Source organism: Brachypodium distachyon, chromosome 5 (assembly GCF_000005505.3).
Source record: "Brachypodium distachyon strain Bd21 chromosome 5, Brachypodium_distachyon_v3.0, whole genome shotgun sequence".
Taxonomy (NCBI): domain Eukaryota; kingdom Viridiplantae; phylum Streptophyta; class Magnoliopsida; order Poales; family Poaceae; genus Brachypodium; species Brachypodium distachyon.
In genome coordinates, this window is record NC_016135.3 from 24,989,454 (window position 1) to 25,012,663 (window position 23,210).

At 49.4% G+C, this 23,210-nt stretch overlaps 6 protein-coding genes and 1 pseudogene across 6 annotated transcripts; 1 reads left to right on the forward strand and 6 right to left on the reverse strand.

Moving 5' to 3' along the window:
- Positions 1–162: 162 nt before the first annotated feature.
- Positions 163–1,335, reverse strand: LOC104581433 (BTB/POZ and MATH domain-containing protein 1). Its single transcript, XM_014895711.2, is given in 1 exon segment — positions 163–1,335. A coding segment is annotated over 1 exon segment (1,173 nt).
- A 1,176-nt stretch (positions 1,336–2,511) lies between these two features.
- LOC100836208 (BTB/POZ and MATH domain-containing protein 2) lies at positions 2,512–3,598 on the reverse strand. Its single transcript, XM_014895812.2, is given in 2 exon segments — positions 2,512–2,580; positions 2,582–3,598. Coding segments are annotated over 2 exon segments (1,086 nt in total).
- A 2,231-nt stretch (positions 3,599–5,829) lies between these two features.
- On the reverse strand, positions 5,830–6,947 carry LOC100836510 (BTB/POZ and MATH domain-containing protein 1). The gene has a single exon (XM_024456083.1). The coding sequence runs from the start codon at positions 6,945–6,947 to the stop codon at positions 5,844–5,846; it is 1,104 nt and encodes a 367-aa protein (XP_024311851.1). The 3' UTR covers positions 5,830–5,843.
- A 2,008-nt stretch (positions 6,948–8,955) lies between these two features.
- LOC104581434 (BTB/POZ and MATH domain-containing protein 2) lies at positions 8,956–10,089 on the forward strand. The gene is made up of 2 exons (XM_010228981.1): positions 8,956–9,309; positions 9,508–10,089. The coding sequence occupies exons 1-2, from the start codon at positions 8,956–8,958 to the stop codon at positions 10,087–10,089; spliced, it is 936 nt and encodes a 311-aa protein (XP_010227283.1).
- A 4,218-nt stretch (positions 10,090–14,307) lies between these two features.
- Positions 14,308–15,438, reverse strand: LOC100837130 (BTB/POZ and MATH domain-containing protein 2). Its single transcript, XM_010228983.1, has 2 exons — positions 15,112–15,438; positions 14,308–14,904 (listed from the first exon to the last, which is right to left on the reverse strand). The coding sequence occupies exons 1-2, from the start codon at positions 15,436–15,438 to the stop codon at positions 14,308–14,310; spliced, it is 924 nt and encodes a 307-aa protein (XP_010227285.1).
- Positions 15,439–19,540: 4,102 nt separating this feature from the next.
- LOC100837439 (BTB/POZ and MATH domain-containing protein 1) lies at positions 19,541–20,635 on the reverse strand. The gene is made up of 2 exons (XM_010228984.1): positions 20,315–20,635; positions 19,541–20,104 (listed from the first exon to the last, which is right to left on the reverse strand). The coding sequence occupies exons 1-2, from the start codon at positions 20,633–20,635 to the stop codon at positions 19,541–19,543; spliced, it is 885 nt and encodes a 294-aa protein (XP_010227286.1).
- Positions 20,636–21,823: 1,188 nt separating this feature from the next.
- LOC100837741 lies at positions 21,824–23,149 on the reverse strand (annotated as a pseudogene).
- Positions 23,150–23,210: the final 61 nt, after the last annotated feature.

Sequence of the window (23,210 nt, forward strand, 5' to 3'; positions counted from 1 at the left end):
CCCTTCCATCCGCTGTGCTGCAATATCTCTTTTGTCAGAATACTCTTATGGATCATACTCGAGTAAGCCATAAGAATATTCGACTTTTAAGAGGGATCCTAATTTTCCACAGAAATTTCAGTGGAAAGTCAAGCATTAATTTATTTGCATGGATAAATATCACTAATTCTGAAATTTGTTGCGGACCTTCTTGACTTTCCGGCTCGGGCCAACTCCTTCTCGACGCCTACGTTTTGATCTTGTCCCCAAGGTTCCCCCTTCCAAGGCCGCCGGCCGGCAAACTCCCATGAAGTGCTCCTTGAACCCGTCGGTCTCCAGGACGACACCCAACACATCCGGCGACGACATGAACACCAAGCACGCGGCCTTGAGCAGCTCGCAGCCATGCTAGTTCGCCAGCCACAGCATGCCCGTGACGCTCTCCAGATCGATCTTCCCGCACAGCTCCTCCTCGCACCTCAGCTTCAGCGCGTCCAGCCCGTACCTGTCCGCCGCCACCAGCAAGTGCTGCATCGCCGCCAAGCTGCCTTCGCACGGCCATGGCGGCAGCGAGTCCGTGTAGATGTAGCCAAGCATCGCCTCGAAGACGGCCGGCTCCACGCCGACGACCTTGACGCGGCCCAGGTCCTTCTCCGCCATGGGCCCGAAGAGCTGGGCCTCGAAGACCCGCGACCGGGCCGCGAGCACGAACCCGTGCGCGCGGAACCGCCGGCGGCCCACGCGGAACGTGACGTCGGCGCCGGCCCCGTCCGCGAGCATCCGGCCCAGGTGGCCCGGGAGCTCCATCGGCGGGGACTCGTTCGCCACGGTGATCAAGCACTTGACCGTGAACACTCCGCCGCCGCCGGGCTTCTCCGAGAGCGACTTGAGCTCGGCCTTGGGGACGAACTTGGGGTAGCCCATGCCCCAGCAGGCGTCCTGCAGGGTCGGGGAACAGCCCAGCTGCTCCGGGGACGACTTGTCGTCGCAGGCGCTGGACAGCACTGCCGGTTCTTCTTCTTCTTCTTGTTCTTCTTCTTCTTCTTCCTGTTCCCCTCGGCCGCCCTGGTCTTTCTCCAGGATCTGGATCAGGTAGCTGGTCCTCGCCGCGATGGAGAGGTTGGGGCTGCAGGCGTAGCACGAGGCGTGGCCGCCGCAGTCCGCGTAGACGCCGTCCGGGTAGAACCTGAGGCTCCAGTCGTACCCGCCGACGCGGAACGTGCCGGAGCTCACGAACTGGCCGGCCCCCATGCCGTCGATCTGCGGGTAGTTCACGTCGAAGCTCAGCGTCGCCGACTCCACTGCCAGCGTGCATCGAGACGTCGTCGTCTCGGGTGTGATCGAGCTGCTAGCCATGGCGAAGGTGATGGTAGGCTGTAGGCTCGCCTTGGTTAGAGTCTTAGAGAGAGGGCTCGGACAGGGCTCAGGGGGAAGAAATTATATAATCAAAGACTCGCGGAGTGGTAGTCCGACACGGATACTGTGCGCGTGTAGAAATGTTACAACGTACGTGCCGTAAATTAACAGCCACGAGAGTTCTTTACCGGTGCGGATTCAGTTTGGGCTGCAGCCATTCAGATCGATGGGAATTGGAGAATACATCAGCCGATTCCATATTTGGATGCATGAATGCGGCCCTTTTTTTTAGGCCGAATGCAGAGCCTTTTTTTGCAACGGGTGATGCATACCTGTTGTGCGATCGTGTCCAGTTTTGTTACTTCCTCCGTCCAACAAAATATGTCCCAAGTTTGACAAAATTTAGATGTATCTAAACATGACTTAGTGTATAAATGCATTCAAATTTGATCAAAGTTAAGACATCCTTGTAGTTTTTGTTTTCTTATTTTCTGATGTTTTTGTGGAAGCTTCTATGCGCCTTCACATTCCCACTCCTAACTCCTCCCCCTCTTAACTGCGTGATGATTGAGTCACTACACAACCTAATTGAGTCACTAAATGTAATTTGTGGGCGCAGATGACATATTTGTTAGGACCTATGTGAATGTGACACAGCCGAAATAATTCGAGGACCTGTAATGCACTTTGCTTTTTTCCTAAATATAAGTTGCTGAAATTTCGTATTATATTTTTTTGAAGGATTTTAGAATTCAGTTGGAAGTTCTTGTAAATCGGTTGAAAGATTTCTTTTTTTTTTTACAGGTTGTGCCACTTTTTGTTGGCATTTGCTATGTCGCTGCCGGAAACAGAGTGAGATGGGGCGGGAGAGAAATCAGAATTATACTCAGTACAAGTTTGGAGACAGACTTTCCACGATGGGAAGGAGTGTTTTTTATGCTCACGGTCATTAACTTGGATATTAGTTCGTACATATATTATTTTTGACGATCTCGCGACTGGATTCTGCCATTAGAATGATAACGGAGCTACAAAATTCACGCCCACGTAGTTTCACACACTTGCGCCGAAACAGGCTAACAAGAACACACCCAAAACTTACAGATCCTTCTGGATTTCTTAATTCTTAGTCAACTTGTATTACTACCTCTCGAGTCTCGACGCACTGCTAGTCTGCTACCGTTTGTTCTCCAAAGACAGCCGCGGGCAACTATCAAGGAGCTCTTTGTACATATCGGTCTCCAGGCACAGCGCCCAACACTTCCGGCGACGACATAAACTCCAGGCACGCGTCCTTGAGCCGCTCGCAAAAGTGCTGATTCGCCAGCGCCAGAGTACTGGTGACTGTCTCCACGCCGATGCTCTCGCACAGCTTCTCTTCGCAAATCGTCTTGAGCCGGTCGATCCCGTACCTATCCGCCGCCACCAGCAAATGCTGCAACACGGCGGCCCCGTAGGCGCCGCCGCCGCCTCCTCCTTCGTCGTCGTCGCCGCCGCACGGCGGCAGCGAGTCCGTGTAGATGTAGTGAAGCATCATCTCGAAGATGGCCGGCTCCACGTCGACGACCTCGACACGGCCCATGTCCTTCTCCGCCATGGGCCCGAAGAGCTGGGCCTCGAAGACCGGCGACCGCGCCGCGAGCATGAACCTGTGCGCCCTGAACGCGCTGCCGCTGACATTAAACGTGACGTCGGCGCCTTTCCCGTCTTTCAGCGCCCGCTCGAGGCTGCCGGGAAGCTCTATCGGCGGCGACTCGTTGGTGACGACGGTGAGGACGCACCGTATCGTGAAGCTGCAGCCGCCGTCGCCGCCGAGCTCCGACAGCTCCCTCAGCTTGGACTTGTGGACGAACACCTGGTAGCCCCAGTCCTCTTTCCACATACCAGGAGAGAAGACGGATGACACGGAACCGTAGCTGGCTACTACCGCTGCCTGGCTGATCCCCTGCTTATGGAGCATCTCCATCGTGAACTTGGCTCTCACGCCCCTGGCTTCGCCCTGATAGCGCACGAACGCCGACGTGTTGCCAGCATAGCCATCCTCCGAATATCCTTCGCCGTCGGGGTAGAACCGGAGGACCCAGTCGTGGCCGCCGACGCTGAAGACGCGCGAGCTGACGAACTCGCCGACGCCCATGCCGTCGAGCTCGAGGTAATTGGTCACGTCGAGAGTGAGCGTCGCGGTGGCGCTCTCCGTTAGGCATCTGGATAGCGTGATCTCGGGCTGGAGCTGATCTCTTGCCGAGGACGAGCGGTTAGCCATCGCCGGCAAGGTTTGTGCGCTAGGGCAGGGGAAGAACAAACGGCGACAACGAGTCACGGTATTGTCGTCGATCGGCCTGTAGATTTGAAAGGAAGTAGTTTGCACGCTTAATTAGCTTATAACCGTCTTATGTAGAAAGACGACTTTTAACTTAACAAGGGACTAATCAAGGACGTGTTACGTATGCTACTCCTACACCGACGAGGATACCAACTTAATTAATTACCTGGATGAGTTCTTCTTCGACCTGAATTCGTGCTGGCCGTACGGTCAGGTCCTAGGCTAGGGACTAGTACTCTAGACTTCGTTTCGTTTTCTTTTCTTGTTCTCGTACGAATTTGGTTCGCGTACTTGGCTTCCGGTGTGCAGGCCTAGTGACAGACCCAGGTTTTCAGCGTTGGATAGGCTAGACGCTGTATTTCTAATTTCGGTTACCGTCTTGTTTTTAGAGACGAGTTGACGTGCTTAGACACACATAAAAACGGGGAGAGTAAGGATTACCTTTACGGCTCGTTCGGCACATCATTTGGACATAGAATTCAGAAATTCATTTTGAATTCCAGAAACCAACTTGTTTGGGTGGCATGAAATTGGTCATAAAAATCCAATCTCAAATTTCATGAAATTACACTATAACTAACCCAGTTCCTCTTTAAAAGTCATCATTTCTCTAAAATTGTCTCTCACTCTAAAATTCCATGTGGTAGACAAACATGATTTTTGAACCCGGAATTCAAATTCAACCAAATGAAATCCTATCAAAAATTGGATCTCATTTCATTTCTACCAAATGAAATGAATTATTGGTTGCCAAACGGGCTGTTAGATTTTAATCCAACGGCTCTGATATGTCAAATGAGATTTAATGCATTTTGCTTAAAATTCAGGCAACTGAAAAATAGCCACACCAACTATAATATTAGGTCGGGCAAAGACACCGTGATTCTGTTTTCTAAATTTCTTTGATATTATTTACTTATAAAATGGAATTTAAAAAATTATCGGGTGGTGCAGGCCCCACCCCATAACTTGGCTGGGTTCACCGCTGTACCAGCTACACCTTTTTCCCTAGCTATGGAACAATATTATTTTTTTCATCCACAATATTGCAAAGTACATGAATAGTCCTTTAACTTTATTCGTACTCCTTTGGCTATTAAAATCAGACATTAATGTTCTTTCGTCTAGTGCAAAGCGGTATTAGTGTCCAAATGGCATTGTTTTGGCCCAGGAATTTCCGCATTGCTCGGTCAAGCTAGCGTCAATTTCTTTTTTTAGCCCTCTTAGATTTGTTTCTTCTAAAAAAAACGATCTGAGAATTGAGCAGGGGGTGTGGGAGGAAAGGTGAAAACAGGTGGGGGCCCGCAAGTATGGAGATCCATGACACGATCTCGAATTGTTGATCTCAAGCTCCGAAAACGGTATTATGAATTTTGGTATGGTGCACCATTATACAAGGATTTACGATTTTTCCATGCAGAGAACGGCATGGCTGAGATTAACCTTAACCCTTTTATTAGTTCTAAAGGATATTCCTCTAAAGAAAAGTTATAGAAAGGATACTCGGTTGGCCATGGATTAATGGATAAATCATGCATAAGTACTATTTCTACTCTCTTTTTTAACACCAATTAGTGTGAGAAATTAACATGTGGTCGTTGAGTGCAAAATGAAAAATATAGAGTAAATTTCACAGAACCACATGTTTTGAGGTAGCCTTCTCACGGAGCACTGTTAGATGCTAATCTGTCCACAAAACCACAACTTTTGTGTCCAATTGTCTCAGTCCATCCAAAACACGGGTTTAACCTCGTTTGACACTATTTCTTACAGGTGGGGCCCGCACGTCAGGTGCCACATCTTTTTCATGAGACCCCTCGTCTTTTTTATTTTTTTTCCTCATTGCTCTTCTTCTTCTACGGTGGGAGTTTTCTTGAACTGGCATTTACCAGTGCTCCGTGAGAAGGCTGCCTCAAAACCTGTGATTCTGTGAAATTTACTCAAAAATATATGATCGCAAGCAGTCCCGAACCCTTTTCTATTTCTAAGGCAATTGAGAAACAACTATTTTTAAGTCATGATGCTAACAACCGTCTGATATGATCACCAAGATTCGTGCAAGATTTTATGAAAGTACAAATGATGAAAAAATCTTAATCAAATTTTACAATTGTCGACTGAGAAATAGTTATTTTTAAATCGACTAGAAAATAGACACTCGTTATAAAAGAAATTGGCCGCACTGCTAAATTTGTGGCTCCGAGTACTTGCTCTCATGGCTCTCCTCCAAACCCAACATGGGGCAGCGTCCTATGAGGTGCTTGAACCCATCGTCCCTCACGACGGCGCCCATCACATCCGGCTGTGACATAAACGCTACGCATGCATCCTTGAGCCGGTGGCAGCAGTGCCGATCCGCCAACGCCATTGTACTCATGACGTTCTCCACCTTGATGCCTCTGCACAGCTTCTCTTCGCAGATCAGCTTGAGCCTGTGCAGCCCGTACCGATCCGCTGCGACCAGCAGATGTTGCATCTCGGCTGTACCGTAGCCTCCTACTTGACTGTCGTCGCACGTCGGTGGCGGCAGCGAGTCCGTGTAGATGAAGTGAAGGAGCATCTGGAAGATGGCCGGCTCCATGTCCACGAACTCGACGCGCCGTGCGTCCTCCTTCTTCAGGGTGGGACCGAAGAGCTGTGCATCCAAGACCGGCGACCGTGAAGCCAGCATGAACCTATGTGCGGTGAACTCCCTGCCGCCGACCAGGAGCGTGACGTCCGTGCCTTTCTTGTCCTTGAGGGCGCGCTCGAGGTGGCCTGGCAGCTCCGACGGCGGAACCTCGATAAGGACCCCCTTGCACTCCGTGCTTGGTTCTTTGGGCACGGTGAGGTCGCACCTTATCGTTATTAAGTAGGCATCGTCGTGGTCCGGCGATTTCAGCTTCGATTTCTCGACGAATTTCGTCCAGCCCCAAGTGACGCTCGTGGGAGAGAAGGTGCACCGAGTGTCGTCCATGCTGGCTACTTTGCCAGCTCGTTGCGTTAGCACTGTTAAGGTGAACTTTGTGCTCACGTCAAGCTTGGCCGCCGGGCTGAGACAAGCCAAGTAGATCGACGCATAGCTGGCAGACTCCCTTCTGTCCCCGTCCGGGAAGAACCTGATTTCCCAGTCGTAGCCGCCGACGCTGAACGTGGCAGACTTAACGGACTTGCCCACGCCCAACACGCCGTCGAGCGCCCGGTAGTTGGTCACCTTGAATTCGTGCGACGCCGTGACGCTCTCCGTGATGCCTCTCGACGGCGTTGTCGTCGTCTCCGGTAGCCGCTGCACGCCGGCGTGGTTACCCATAGGCAAAGGCAGAAGGTACGCACGACGAGAAGTGGATCTGGCGATCGAATAATCACGAGGTACGAGATTGATTGTTGACACGGTTTCTGTTTCCTTGCTATATATATCAACTCGATCGTGTCGATCTATCCCCATATTTATAGTAAACTAATTTCCTTACGATCAAGTCGGTGCTTTTTCTACGGTCTCTTACGCAGACTTGTTGCAGAGTTCTAGGTTGGCACGACCATATCATGCATACCCGTTCGATCTAGGTTTCCTTTTCCTTTTTTTTTTAAACAGGATCGATCTACTCCGTAGTTTGCGGCACAAGAAATTACATGTACACGCTATAGCTGGTCACCTGGGCCGGGGCCTTTAAAAAATCCCACCTGCACCACAGCCCGACTCGGCACGGGGATGGGGCAGGCCGGCCCGCTACCAGTTTAGCATTTTTTTTAAAAAAATATTTGTTTAAGCTTGATACCGATATTTCCTCTCCTAAACATCACAATCTCACAACACAACGCGTACGCAGCACTGCAGGAGCCACCGAGCTCAAGCTGGCGCGCCAAGCAGATCATCCAGTGCTTCGGCATCTTCGTTATTACCCCCTGCTCGTGCGCGCCGATCGAACGCCCTGCCGCGCACTGACCAGGAGTGTCACGTCGGTGCCTTCCCGTCGAGCAGCTCAGCAGCCGGTAGTTGGTCGCCTCGAGTTAGTCGTGTGTCCGCGGTGACGGCGGGCTCCGTGAAGGATCTCGACGGCGGTTCTTCCGACTAAAATTTCTGGCTAGGACTACGTGCTCTCATGGCTCGATTTCCTCCAAACCGGCAACAGGGGGCGCAACGTCGTACGTATGGGGTGCTTTCAACTTTGAACCCATCGGTCCTCGCGACGGCGCCCATCGCATCTACTCCAGCATTTTTTTTTAAGTAGTAACCACATATTTCATTAATAGAAAATCAAGTGACATGAACAAACATAACGTGGAAACGAAAACACAGACAAGGAGAAAAATAATTGTCTTGGAATAGAAAAATACAAAACTATCCATCGGGTTCCTGCACTCACCAACGCCAGCGACCCCCGCCAACCCCCAACGCCGTCCAGACACGCGCTGGAAGAGACACCGAGTCTCCACCATTGCCAGATCCAAAGAAGCATCATCGTCAACGAGGCTTTGTGAGTCGATGAACAGGTCCGCTGCAAGCAGCAAGGCACATGTCGCTGTGGCACGTCAATCGGAGGACGTCCTCATGATTTCTTGGACTCAGATCTGCCGCATCACGAACTTGGGGAATAACGACAGACCCACCACCTCCGGACCAACATCCTCGCTCCAGCGAAACTCCGAGAAACAAATCTCGCACGATCTTCGGCAATAAGACATAAACACTACGCAGTCATCCTTAGTATACTGATTAGGGGCTTGCGCCATCGTGATCTGTCCACGGCCAAGGTACAGCCGTGCACCTCTGAAGCACAAGACAAGACACTGGCGACTCTGCTTCAGAACTGAAGAAAGACAAGAGGGACATTGGGCTGGCCTTGACCAGCAAGCCCAGGCACGGCCCAACGGCCAATTCTAAACTCGGCCCCCGCGTCTGGCTACTGGGAAGCTATTCCTTGTCGATTAAAGTTGTAGTGTATCTGAAACTTCCCTAAGTTCTATCTGAAACTACACGTCCTGAACATTTTCTCCCAGTCCGGTCTCTCTTCCCCAATCCCATTGCTTTTGCTGGCTGCTACTTGCATCGGATCTATATACCACAGTCGAATTGACCCGGTAACATGATCGTAAATAAGTTTCGAAAGAAGACAAAAGAATTAGGACCTGGCGCCATCGTACCAATCTAGAACTCTGGAAGTACGCGATGCCCCGTCCCAAAAGGGCAACAGCTATTAAATCGATCGTAAACCGTACGAGATATCCTGTGTGGCCGATTAAGAATTTCCGCCGTGAGCCCGTGACTAGGGAGGGACAACGCACGTAGGCCGGCCGGTTGGCGTACGTTTCCGTTTGCCATGGCTGATGATCAGAACGCCGCCGCAAGAGTTAACTACGGCGAAGGCCTCCGGCTAAAGGAGACTTGGTCGAGATGCGTCACGGAGTGCGGCGCGCACAACTTCGAGCTCCCCGACTACTCGCTGCTCGACGGCATGGGCGCCGGCAAGTTCGTCAGATCCAGCAAGTTCAGCGTCGGCGGCTACGACTGGAAAATCAGGTTCTACCCGGACGGAGAAAAGATTGCCCCTGCTGCCCCTACCAGCTATGCATCGGCCTACTTGATCTACCTTAGCGAGACGCTGGAGACAATAACGGGAAAGTTGGCCTTGACTATGCTGGACAAAGACGGCAAAGTGGTAGCCAGCAAGGAAGTACTAGAGACTTACGTCTTTTCTCCGAGAAGTTTTGGCTGGGGATGGTTCGAATTCGTCGAGAAACACAAGCTGAAACCGCCGCCGTCCGATCAGCTCCACGAAGCCGCCGGCTTCTTCACGATAAGGTGTGTCCTCAAGGTGCTCAAACTCGAAGATCAGTGCAACGAAAGGCTTATCAAGATTCCGCCGCCAGAGCTGCCGGGACAGCTCGAGCGCGCCCTCAAAGACGGGAAAGATGCCGACATCACGCTCCTGGTCGGCGGTAGAGAGTTCGGAGCGCACAGGTTCATGCTGGCCGCGCGGTCGCCGGCTTTCCACGCGCAGCTCCTTGGTCCCACGGGGGAGAACAAGAACACGCCTCGTGTAATAGAGGTCGTCGACATGGAGCCGGCCATCTTCGAGATGCTCCTTCACTTCATCTACACGGACTCGCTGCTGCCGCCGTGCGACGGCGAAGAAGGCTATGGTGCCCCCAAGATGCAGCAACTGCTGGTCGCGGCAGACCGGTACGGGCTGGATAGGCTCAAGGCGATGTGCGAAGAGAAGTTGTGCAGAAGCATCGATGTGAAAACATTCACGAGTACATTGGCGCTGGCGAATGAGCACTGCTGCGAGCGGCCCAAGAATGCATGCGACGAGTTCATGTCGAAGCCAGGACGAGTGAGCGATGTCCTGTCAAGCGACGGCTTCAAACGCCTCATTGCAAGTTGCACCCCGCTACCTTTGGAGGACAAAACTGCCCCGAAAAAGAAATTGAAGTTCTCGTTAATTAATTAGCAAAAATCTTATAGTTTATTCGTCATATCAAATTTCATTCCATATGTAAATTTTTGGATAGATGGATAAATATATATCCTCTGACACGTGCTACTTTTTTTTCTGCAAATGGAAACCTTTCATGGTTCCTTGCAACGTGCCGGCTGCGGAGTAATAACCGGTGAAACTGTCTGTTCAGCCCATACCAATCTGCTGCGACCAACAAATGCTGCATCTCGGCTGCAAGTAAGGGTACGGGTGCCCTGCAAAGGCACGAAACCATGGTTTAAAAAATCGAATAACCGGTGAAACTTTAGGTTCAGGTTTTATCGGTCGAATCATTGGTTCACGATGCTGTGTTTTAAGATATATAAAAAAGTAAATTTCAAGAAATGCAACCTGTTCAAAGAATCACACTTTTCAATAATTTTTCCGCAGAACCACACTTCTTCAAACTAATCTTTTCAGTTTACCCAAAACCAATGTTTACGCACATTTAACACTTTTCCTTACAGGTGGGACCCACTATCAAGTCCATCCCATTTATGCATTTAGCGCCTGCATATTTTCATATTTATTCTCCCCCTTCTTTTTCCTCTTCTCCGGCCACGCAGAGATCTCTCTCTCACACACACATCGCAGCTCCCCCAACACGACACCTCAAGAGAAGAAGAAGTGCACAAGCGCAGACACAGTCACAAAGCACCGCACACAGCAAGACCAAGAAGGACCGAAAGCCGGAGTCGTCGACCGATGGGGAACAACATTGGGGCCAAGCGCAAGGGCGCCAAGGTGATGCAGCTGAACAGCACCTTGTTCTGCGTCAAGCCGCCGGCCGCGGCCGCCGACGTGCTGGGCGACCACCCGGGCTTCCAGCTGCTCGAGTAAGAGGAGGTCAAGCTGCTCGGGGCACGCGCTCGCCCTCTCGTCCGTGACACACCGCTCTGCACGCGCTTGCCCTCTCGTCCGCGACGCGCCCAGCGGCGGCGGTGGCAGGGCCTGGCCCCTGCGGTGCGCCTGGTCGGGGAACCTCCGCGTCGGCGCCCGCGAGCGGCTCGACTCCGCCAGGCTCAACTTTCCTGAGCTCAGGCGCGGCTGCGCGCACCACAGCCCGCCGCTCCATCCTTCAATCGATGCCAAGCTCCACGCCATCGCCGGGGGAGACGGCCTCGGCGAGCGCCCAGACGAGGAGCTCCCTCCCGGCCGTGTCCCTCCGCATCGCCCCCTGCAGCCCCCAGCAGCTCTTCGCCGGCACTCCCAGCGCCGCCGCGCGCCGCGTCGTCTTCGTCCTCGAAGACATGAGATGCTGCTTCATGCTCTGTTTCCCGAATCGATCGCCTCTTCGCTTCGAGGAAGGTGGCACGTTATATGCGGGCGAACGAGCTGCGAAGGTCGCTGGGGCATCGAAGCTGGCTGCGCGCGGGCGGCAAATATACAATTTGTTCTGCTCTCTTTTTTTAAGCAGGAGCTGCTGCATAACATGGAACTTGGGGAGAAGACCGGGAGAGTTTTTGGTGGGGAGACGGCGGTGTCGTTGGCGTGTGTGTGGGCGCTCCGGCTGGGGACGAGGGATGAACGGCAGAGAGGGCAGCTGGAGAAGAGGAAGAAAAGGGGGGAGAAAATAAATATGAAAAATATGTGGGGGCTAAATGCATAAATGAGATGGACCTGATTATGAAATCATATGTGATGTGTAACATTGGCAAGTGTTTTACATGAAACATTGATGTGGATACTTTGGATAATATGGATATTTATGTGATGACATGTTTCTTATGTGAAAACATGGCGTGATTTGTGTGGAACTTACCCTGAGTCAAGTCGTGGACTTGTGGTCGTACTGGTTATTTGTGTGTTCGCTTTCAGGTGTTGCCGGAGCCAGAGGAACGTGGTCGATGACGGGATCGAGGGACGAAGCTTGGGAGAAGCTGAGGTCGAGGTTCAAGGTCATACGGGACGTTCGTGCGAAGGAACAATGGAAGTGAAGGCTACGATGATCCGGGAGGGCACCGGTTTGTCGTACGTTGTTTATACAGGAGATGTACGGTATTGGAGATATTCGATACGTGATGGTCGAGTTTTGAAAACATCACAAGAAGAGTTGATGGCATGGAGTGGCATCGACGTGAAGATATATAGGTCCAGCCGTGGCTGAATGAGAGCTGTTTAAAGATTGAACAGTAGCGTCATCAAGATGGCGTCGGATGGAAAAGTGGTCCACATGAAAGTTGTGCGCGTCGTCGAGACGAACAACTTTGCTTTTGGAGTCGTCTCAATCCGAGGTCGTCTGTGGGCTCCACGGGCAGAATAACGACCGGAACAGAGAAGTTCGTGTTGGATTCGGACTCGGTTTAGGGTCGCGAATTTTCCCTTATAAATAGAGAGCATCCTTGCTAGGATTTTAGCAAGGACATGAGAAAACTCGGAGCTTTAGATCTAGATCAATTCTTGGAGAGTTCTTGGATGCATGGTTGCATCTTTTCTAATCGATCGACATCGTTGCAATAAAGAAATTCGTTGGCGGTGTCATCTCTGTTCTTCTCGGATCTTCGTGAAATCTTCGTGCTAGATCTTTCTAACACTTTGGTGCAGGTTCATCACAAGTTCATAATACTTTGCTGCAGGTTTATCACGAGATGAAGAGAAGATTGCGATTAATTCATCTTTCTTGTTATTCCTCGAAATCGATTATAGATTAATTCTCGTAACTTTCTGTCAGCTGTTACTGATTTAATCATATCTTTTGATTGGTAAGTCCAATTGAGCTGATTTTTGTTGCGTTGGTTAGATAATTTCAATACCTTTCTTTTGCATACTCATACGTATTTTTTGGTTCATCCAATAAAAAGTTACAGCTGTTTTACTATCACTGACAGAAAGGTGATTTAGGGTTTGAACTTTCGGGAAAAGTTTTAATTTGCTTCCGCGCAATTATTCACCCCCCCTCTGATTGCCTATCTCGATCTCACACTGATAGTGGGCCCCACCTGTAAGGAAAAATGTCAAATGCGCTTAAACATTGGTTTTGGGTAAACTGAGAAAATTAGTCTGAAGAAGTGTGGTTCTGCGAGAAAATTATCGAAAAGTGTGGTTCTGTGAAAAGCCTACCTCAAGAACTGTGTCCTTGAAATTTACTCTATATAAAATGATATATTTTCTTCGTACATGTCGTAATAGACAGATGCTGCAAAATTCAGACATGGTTCTACTCCATCTGATTCTAAATTTTGATTCAAATTTGCCCAAATATGAATGTATCCATTCTTAAAAAGCATCTAGATACATGTAATATTTCGACAATAATTTATGATTGGAGGGAGTACGTATTAAAAATTGCCAAACAAATAGAAGTATTCCAGGAAAAAAAAACAGACGTATTATACTATAGTGGGTACAGAAGTACAGAACTGAGTTCCCAGGCGTACAACTTTTATTTGAGAGTTTCCCAAGCGTACTGCACTCTCGTCATCGAACGTGTACGTACAAAGAAAATGTTACGGGCCTGAAAAATGTTACCCACTCGGAAACACAGATGGGCCGATGTACAAATATGGGCCTGAAGCCTTCGCTGCCGTCTCGCGAAATCGCGCGCACGCGGTGTCTCCCGAAGTCGCTCGCCACCCCGACATCCTTTACACTGTGGTCTTTTGAACACTATCTTGCTTGTGAATTAAGATGAATTTGATTATATTATTTTTACAGAAATTTATTGTGAAAATTGTGATGTAAAGTTAAACAAGGGAATATCTTGCTGAAAGTTTCTGATAATTGAGGCCAAAATTATTATTTTTATTATCTCTTGCTGAAATGTATTTCAAATTTGTTTGCTACATTCATGGAGAAAATTATGTATTGGCATAATGAATGACCGTCAACTAACCATAGTGGCAAATTCGGATTCGGACTCGGCGGATTGAAGTGAAAATTATGATTGGTATTTGAGCACTCAGAAAAATTCTGGATGGTATATATGGAATTCCCTCTTGAATTATACTTGATTTATTGGGGTTTTCTATAATTTCTATGCGGTATGAATTTTCCTATGCTATAACAGTTTAAATTTTCAGCTTTTTTTTGGTTCAAAATTCAACCGAGAGCTGGCTAGCCTAACACATTAATTTGTCACAAGAGAATCGATAAAGTGTCCGCTATGTAAAAATTCACATATGAAATTTAAGTTGACCTGACAGATAAACCATAAGAATATTTGTACTAATAAACGGAAACTTCAAAATCCATCTATAACTTCTTTTCCCCAGCGGAAACCTCCTTGTCCTCCAAAACTAGCGGAGTGCAACTTGCAATGAGGCGTCTGAACTCGTCGCTCGAAAGGACATCGCTCACTCGTCCTGACTCCGACAAGAACTCCTCACACGCATTCTTGAGCCGCTCGCAGAAGTGCTGATTCGCCAGTGCCAGTGTACTCGTGACAGTCTTCAAGTTAATGCTTCTGCACAGCTTCCCTTCGCACATCCCCTTTAGCCTATCCAGCCCGTAGCGATCTGCTGCGACCAGCAGATGCTGCATCTCAGCAGTACCGTAGCCTTCTTCGCTGTCGCACAGGCACAGCGGCGGCAGCGAGTCCGTGTAGATGAAGTGAAGGAACATCTCGAAGATGGCCGGCTTCATATCGACGACCTCTATTGTTGTATTTCCGCACCGTGTGTCCTTCTCCGCCAAAGGACCAAAGAGCTGCGCGTCAAAAACCGGCGACCGCGCGGCCAGCATGAACCTGTGCGCGCTGAACTCCCAGCCGCCGACCAGTATCGTGACGTCGGCGCCTTTCCGGTCTTTGAGGACGCGCTCCAGCTGTCCTGGCAGCTCCGGTGGCGGAATCTCGAAAAGCTTTTCCTTGCATTGATCCGCTGGTGGCTCTTTGATCACCGTGAGAACGCACCTTATCGTGAAGCGGCAGCCGCCATTGCCGAGTTGATCATCCGACGGCGGCGATTTCAGCTTCAGTTTCTCGATGAATTGTAACCAGCCCCGGTGATTAGCTTCCGGAGAAAAGATGTTCGTCTCTTGGAATTCACTGTTGGCCACTACTTCGCCGTCTTTGTCCAGCATGGTCAAGGCAAAATTTTCCGTCACGTTCTTCGTCTCGCTGAGGTAAAACAAGAAGGCTGACGCATAGCCGCCGGCAGGGTCATCCTTTTCTCCGGCCGGGTAGAACCTGATGCTCCAGTCGTAGCCGCCGACGCTGAACGTGCTGGAGCTGACGAACCTCCCGATCCCCATGCCGACGAGCAGCTCGGAATTGGTCACCTCGAAGTTGTGTGCGCCGCACTCCGTGACGCATCTCGACGAAGTCTCTGGTATCGGGAGGCCTTCGCTGTGGTTAACTCCAGCGGCCGCGTTCTGATCTGCCATGGCAAAACGGAAACGCCAACTCCTGTTATTTGTCTTCTTAATTAATTGGCGGAAGAAGGCCGTTCGTGTGTATGGCTGCCAGGAGATCCCTCGTATCCTCTCGTATATATACACGTGCGTTCCTCGTATTATGAGACAGAGGGAGTACTATTATTCTTGCTCTCGATGTTGTATTTGCTCTTATTTATTATGTTTTGTGAGAGAGCCATTATGAGTTTTCTTGGGTTTAGCGCTTAGAGTTATATCTACATTAAGATACCATACGTCTCTCTTTCTTTATTAAATAACGTGTCACATCAATTTTTTGCCTAGGTGATATACTTAAGATACGGTACACATTGAAGGATTGGGAGAGCTGAGGATTGCTTCAATGATTCTCCTCTTGAAATAATGTGCACAGGAGAAACCATAATCGTGGGAACATGGCACGGACATAGGTCACTGACTTACTATTAATAGTACTAGAGCATTTCTTGCCTATCAACTCATGTTCTTCTAGCAATTTGATCATGACTTGAAGGCTTGACTCGTTGTCTTCTTTTGTCCAGTGTCATGTAGGCTTGATCAAATCTTGTTGGCATATTGGCATATATACATCACTAGGGGAAATGCTCGTGCGTTGCCACGGCCCACGCACACGGTGGTCGGGATGTTGCTTTCACGTTTGTTGAATCCATATGTTTAGTTGGATAATAAACACCTGAATTTTCTGACCTCAACTATGACCGCAACCGCCGTATCTTAGGGTTGGCAAAGGACCGTCCGAGTGCCACTTGCCGTCGAGCAGCACTACGCTGCTACGGCCTAGAGGCATGATGGTTGTCATGATCATTTTGAAAGGTGCATCACGTTGCCAAATTCCGACGATTGCTTAGGAGGGCTCTCGTCGTCGTTTTCCTTTTGTGTTGGCGGCGCCGCCGTTTGTCTCTCTTCCAACCTCCCCCAGTCACGCATCTTCGTTCTTTGTCGCCCTTTTTAACTTGTTTATTTGGTTTTGTTAGATGCTTATATTTAAGTCGTCTAACTTTTGATTAGAGATAAGTTGATTCAGCATTTTATATGGTTTGTGCTCTAAGCTTTGACACGGACGATTTAAATTCAACGTCTCTGATTCGTTAGCTTATGTAAGTTTTTTTCCTTAAAGTAAAAATTAGACAACTAAGAGCATATACTTATATGGCCACACCATTAATCATTGTAGCCAATGGTACTTGTCCACGATCAAGGGCAAGTAGCTTCTTTTGTATTCATTAAATTTAAATCCTAGAAATTTAAAATTTAAAATATATTAACACCGCATCCAGTCTTTTTTACCTGCTTCGTGCATATCTATCTATCTCACTCTCTCATCATGTACTCAAGTCCAGTCTCCCCCGACAATGCATCCCGATCCCCGCCGTCACTCCAGTCACCCTCGACCATGCATCCCCGCCGGCTATGTCCAGTCATGTGGGAGCTCTCCCCGCTTTGTTGGCTCCAGATCTGGCGCCGTTGCCCATCCCCTACACCGGCACGCCGCCCCATCCCCTGCTCCGGTGCCTCCCCATCTCATGATTCGGCGTGCGGCCTGTTCGCCATGCTCCGGCGCCACACACGGAGATGGCCTCGCGCCGCACGAGGTCTAGCGCCTCCAGTGCTTCCAGTTCCTACGACGTCACCTACGGCGGCCGGGACCCGTCACGGAACAATAAAATAAAATGATACACTCAAAAACATGCATCAAAACTTCCTCTTTTGGTCCTTCTAAAATAATAGCACACATATATCAGAAATAGGTGTTTATTCATAGAAAATGAAGCATGATCATCCGAAATAGGAGTATGTACAGAACTGAAAGCGATTTGTGTTGTTATTAGCAAGTCAGCAGAGTACCAGCGGTAAAAAGGGATTGCAATTATGCAGCATCATTTCAGATTCCTGTGGGATGGTAGTAATATGATAGCTAGAAAGACAGTCAAAATGCATCGAAAGCTTAAGTAGTAACTGAGAATCAAACAGAAGAACCTGTAGCCCTATAGTATAGTATATCACTTTATTGTGGGATGTGTAATTTGTACAACGAAGCTAAATCAAGAGAAATGAGAAGAGATGCAGCACCATCACCTAGTATGTGCCACTGAGGTACAATTCAATTGTTAGGTGAATCAGATCTCGGACCAGCCCCATCAAAAATAAAAGATCTTGGTCCAGCAGAAACATAAGTGAACCAGGAAGAAATCTCCACTATTGAATCAAGACAGCTGAGGTATTCTGTATTAGACAAAGCTGAAACCTGGGTAGCTTGTTTTCACAGGTGCTTAATCAAAGTTGTTTTTCCTGTAGAATATTGACGAAAAAACATAACCATTGGTTTTGCATCGAAGTCACTGTTCGTCTGGAAAATGAAAGAATAAACAGAATGACATGTAAGTACTCTTTGCAACATAATTGACCATATTTTCTTTCCACTGCAAATCTTAACAATAATATTTTTCCTCAAATAAAACAATCTCAGGCTCCAAGTGATAGAGTGATAGACATCCTTTCCATGAATCCTAAACATTTCTAAGCTAGAAACAATGCACTGATTATTTCTAGACTGATAAAAAATCTTAACCTGTCATGAAATGAGTGAGAGAAACCAGGACTGACTTCCTGCCAGAAACAGCGACCAAGCTTGACATTAAGCTCTGTGCACTCTCCAAAAAACTTCTTGACAGGGTTATCCACACTTGTCAAGTTGATCGAGAAATACAATAACAAGTCCCCCTCTAGGAATTAGCGAGCAGTTAAACGAGTATCCGGAAACAGCCACAATTCACCATATTATTGACTTGCATCTTTTTTTCTTAACAAAAATTTGCCTAACATAAGGTCATCTAAAAGAGAATCAAAATAGTTTTCCCCTAGAAACTAACATAATTCTCCCTCATCCTCCAACAAAGCTGAGTCTGCATAATCTAGAGCAGGGACAACCTACAGGGCCTCATCTCATGAACAAAGCAGGCTTGAAAATATTTCTAGTAGGAACAGATTGGCACATTTGCAAGACACAAAGCGCAGCTAGCCCTTTTATTTTAAACTTAAGTCATTAACGAAGCCAAGCAAAGAAGCTTGCAGTGTTGCACATACATATAGGTTGATCGAATAGCTAAACCTTATGATTAAAACACAAGTCCAAAAGTTTAGAGCCTTTTGGGTTGACCTATCCAAATGGCACATTTGGAACTCTTCAATAATTTAGAAGCCCAGTGCATTGCTCCAATGTAGTACCACTCTTGAGGGTTTATAGAGTATATGTACTCTAAACTCCTTTTGCAATATCTTTGATTTCGAAGGTCATATTTTGTGGTAACTGGCATAACCTACCAAGTTGGACCTTTTGGCATCCAAATTGCAATACCACGGCTCCAATTTGTACAAGTTCCAATTATCCTGAACCAAAAGAGAGGCAATGAACATTGGAGAGAAGAGATGGATACTCTACACTACAAAAAGTTCACCCGCTGCAGCTGCCATTACCAGGTGCTGAGGTGCCCACCCATGGCCGCCAAACTTTCTGAACAAAGGTTCTCCCGCTGCATTACTTCTCTTCTCAACCAAACGTGCTCAAATCGAGACACTAAAGCACCGAATCTTACCATCTGCATAACGCTCGCTGATGAAGAGGGAGAAATCGAGCGACGTCTCAGGTCGCTCCTCACCCTCCCACCTATCTCCGCCAGATCGCTCCGATCCCCGCGGATCCTCTTCCTCATTTGTGTCCCCGTCGGTACCCTCCGCCTCTGCAGCGATGAGCGGGGTGAAGGACTCCGGCCGGGGCGGTGAGGCGAGGAAGGACGCCACGTCCACAACTTTCGGCAGGGGAACGACCCATCGACGGCGGGGGTGCGGCGGCTGTCGCACAGAGAGAGGTGGGGGCAGCTCGTGGGCGACGGCGTCTCGCGTGTGCGGAGGGAGGCGGCGGTTCGTGCGCTCGAGGGAGGAGGGAAGACGAGAAGATGAGGCACAGAGAGAGATTCAGCGTGGGGCCACGTGAACGACGAAAAAGAGGTGAATGGAACGGTTCGTATTTTTTAAATAGGTATAGATAAGGTTGCTAACATGAAACTTCAAAATCCATCTACACTTCCTTTTTCGTGGCGGGTACCTCCTTGTCCTTTAAAACTAGCGGGAAGCAAGTTGCCATGACTCGTCTAAACCCTTCGCTCAACAAGACAGTGCTCACTCGTCCTGGCTTCGACATGAACTCCTCACATGCATTCTTAAGCCGCTCGCAAAAATGTTGATTCGCCAAAGCCAGTGTACTCGTGACTGTCTTCATGTCGATGCTTTTGCACAGCTTCTCTTCGCACATCGCCTTGAGCCTGTCCAGCCCGTACCGATCTGCCGCGACCAGCAGATGCTGCATCTCGGGGGCACCATAGCCTTCTTCGCCGTCGCATGGCGGCAGCGAGTCCGTGTAGATGAAGTGAAGCAGCATCTCGAAGACGGCGGGCTCCATGTTGACAACCTCTATTACACGCGTCGTGTCCTCCTCCGCCATCGGACCAAGGAGCTGCGCGTGGAAAACCGGTGACCACACGGCCAGCATGAACCTGTGCGCGTTGAACTCCCTGCCGCCGACCAGGAGCTTGATGTCGGCGCCTTTCCCGTCCTTGAGGACGTGCTCGAGCTGTCCCAGCAGCTCCGGCGGCGGAATCTCGAAAAGCTTCTCGTTGCACTGATCCGCTGGTGGCTCTTTGATGACCGTGACAACGCACCTTATCGTGAAGCAGCCGCCATTGCCGAGTTGACCATCAGAAGGCGGCTTTGTCAGCTTCAGTTTCTCGACGAATTCTGACCAGCCCCAGCAATTACCGTCCGGATCCGGAGAAAAGATGCGCGTCCGTGAGACTTCCTTGTTGGCTACTACTTGGCCGTCTTTGTCCAGCATGGTCAAGGTGTACTTTGTCGTCACTTTGTCCTTCGTCTCGCTGAGATTAGCCAAGAAGGCCGACGCATAGCCGGCAGGGGCATTCTTGGCTCCGTCCGGGTAGAACCTGATGTTCCAGCCGTAGCCGCCGACGCAGAACGTGCTGGAGCTGACGAAATTCCCGATCCCCATGCCGGAGAGCAGTGCGTAATTGGTCACCTCGAAGTTGTGTGCGCCGCACTCCGTGACGCATCTTGACGAAGTCTCTCGTAGAACTGTGGCGGCCGCGTTCTGATCAGCCATGGCAAACGAAGAACGCCAACCGGCTGGTGTGGCGGCTGGAGTAGATCGATGTGCCGTAACCTAGTCCAACTGCCTGGCTCCGGCTTTGCCGTTCCTTCACGCTTCGGTGTGTTCTACTATTTTAGTACGATGGCTTCCCTGATTTTCCTAACAATAATGCGCGTAGGAGAAGCCAAAATCGTGGAGATACGGGCCACATGGCATGGGCAGAGGTCACGGAGTATACACTCTACTCTGATGATCCTCTCCGAGATTTGGTGCTCTTAATATCTGATGATTCGTTCCGCGCAAGAAAAACGATTATATCCTATTCAATGGCATGGACTCGACAACATTGGTGTACGGTGTATGGTCTATCTCTTCTTGTTCCGGAGTTCTAGATTGCATTGGTACCCATGGCGTTTTACTGAATTCTCCTTTCTGTCTTGCATCAACTCCTGCAAGCATGGATAATTGGATGTGCCGAAACATTGCGGTCACCTTCATCTCTCTGCTCCAGCATGACATGACAGAATGGAGCACAATATACATACACCAACACCAGGAACAATGCAGTCATCTATTTTCAGTTAAGAAAAAAATGCATTCTACGTTGTAGGAACTAAATATGTAGTCAGTTAGTCATTATTTGATTCTAGATGACTGAAATATTTAGTATCTTTTGGATTTAGCAGGATTTATATATCCATTGTCACTCGTCGACGTCCTTCACCACCAACCGGCGACAGGATTGGCCTGAAGACCGATTTCAGCTGCCCGTGGATGAGAAGAGCTGAAGGCGTTGAACACATCCTTGACAATGAAAGGGGCATTTTGAGGAAAAGGGACATTTTCTCTGTCAAATAGATTTCAGATCTTACAAAGCTGGTCACTGAATTGTGCTTGGCTCCCTGGTATTTTTTCAGGAAAAAAAAATCTATGCGGCTTGAATTCTCACGTGCTATTTTGGTTTGAAGATCAAATTTTGGGTTGAAAATTCAGACGGCAGCCTAATGTATTAATTTGTCTCAACAGCATTGATAAATTGTCTGTTATCGGCAAAAAAAGAAGATAAAGTGTCTGTTATAGTGTTATGCAAAAAAAATTGCATATGAAACAAAATTTGATCTGACCGATACAACATAAGATTTGTGCTAATATAACCAGAACTTCAAAATGTATCTACAATTTCATTTTTGTCATGTATGCCTATTTGTGCTCCAAAACAAGCGGGATGCAACGTGCCACGAGTCGCCTGAACCCGTCGCTCACCATGACCATGCTCGCTCGTCCTGGCTTCGACATGAACTCCTCGCATGCATTTTTAAGCCTCTCGCAAAAGTGCTGATTCGCCAGCGCCAACGTACTCGTGCCTCGCGTCGATGGTTTTGCACAGCTTCTCTTCGCACATCGCCTTGAGCCTGTCCAGCCCATACCGATCCGCCGCGACCAGCAGATGCTGCATCTCGGCAGCACCGTAGCCTTCTTCGCCGTCGCACGGCGGCAGCGAGTCCGCGTAGATGAAGTGAAGGAGCATCTCGAAGATGACCGGCTCCATGTCGACGACCTCTATTGCCGCACACCGCGTGTCACCCTTCTCCGCCAAAGGACCAAAGAGCTGCGCGTCGAAAACCGGCGACCGCGCGGCCAGCATGAACCTGTGCGCGCTGAACTCCCTGCCGCCGACCAGGATCGTGACGTCGGCGCCTTTCCCGTCCTTGAGGACGCGCTCGAGCTGTCCCGGCAGCTCTGGCGGCGGGATCTCGAAAGGCTTCTCCTTGCACTGATCCGGCGGTGGCTCTTTGATGACCGTGACGACGCACCCCTGATCGTGAAGCAGCCGCCATGGCCGAGCTGCTGGTCATCAGACGGCGGCGATTCCAGCTTCAGTTTCTCGATGAATTGTAACCAGCCCCAGCTGGTTTTAGTGGCATCAGTAATTTCCGGAGAAAAGATATACGTCTGTGAGGTTTCCTTGTTGGCTACTACTTGGCCGTCCTTGTCCAGCATGGTCGTGGTCCACTTTGCCCTCACGTTCTTCGTCTCGCTGAGATAATACAAGAAGGCCGAGGCATAGCCGGCGGCATTGGAGGCTCCGGCCGGGTAGAACCTGATGCTCCAGTCGTAGCCGCCGACGCAGAACGTGCTGGAGCTGACGTAACTCCCGGCCCCCATGACGACGAGCAGCGCGCAATTGGTCACCTCGAAGTTGTCTGCGCCGCGCTCAGTCACGCATCCCGACCAAGTCTCCGGCAGCCCGAGGCCCTCGCCGTGGTTAACTCCAGCGGCCGCGTTCTGAGCCATGGCAAACGGAAAACGCCGGCAAATCAGTGTCCCTAATCTATCTAGTGTCCGGCAATGATCGATCTCTCCTTCGGGTTCGGGGGGAGTCTGACGGGAAGAAGCGGTACTTATAGCTAGCGCATATATCGTGGCTGTTTGTTACTGTAAACTGTTTTCCTTTGTGAATTCCATCAGGTTCAGGTATGGATTCAGGCTAGGTCGAGGTGCCGTAACCGACTCCAATTAATTGCCTGGCTCTGGCTTTGCCGTTCCCTGACAGTACACTTCGCTGAGTTCTACTCCGTAGTTTAGT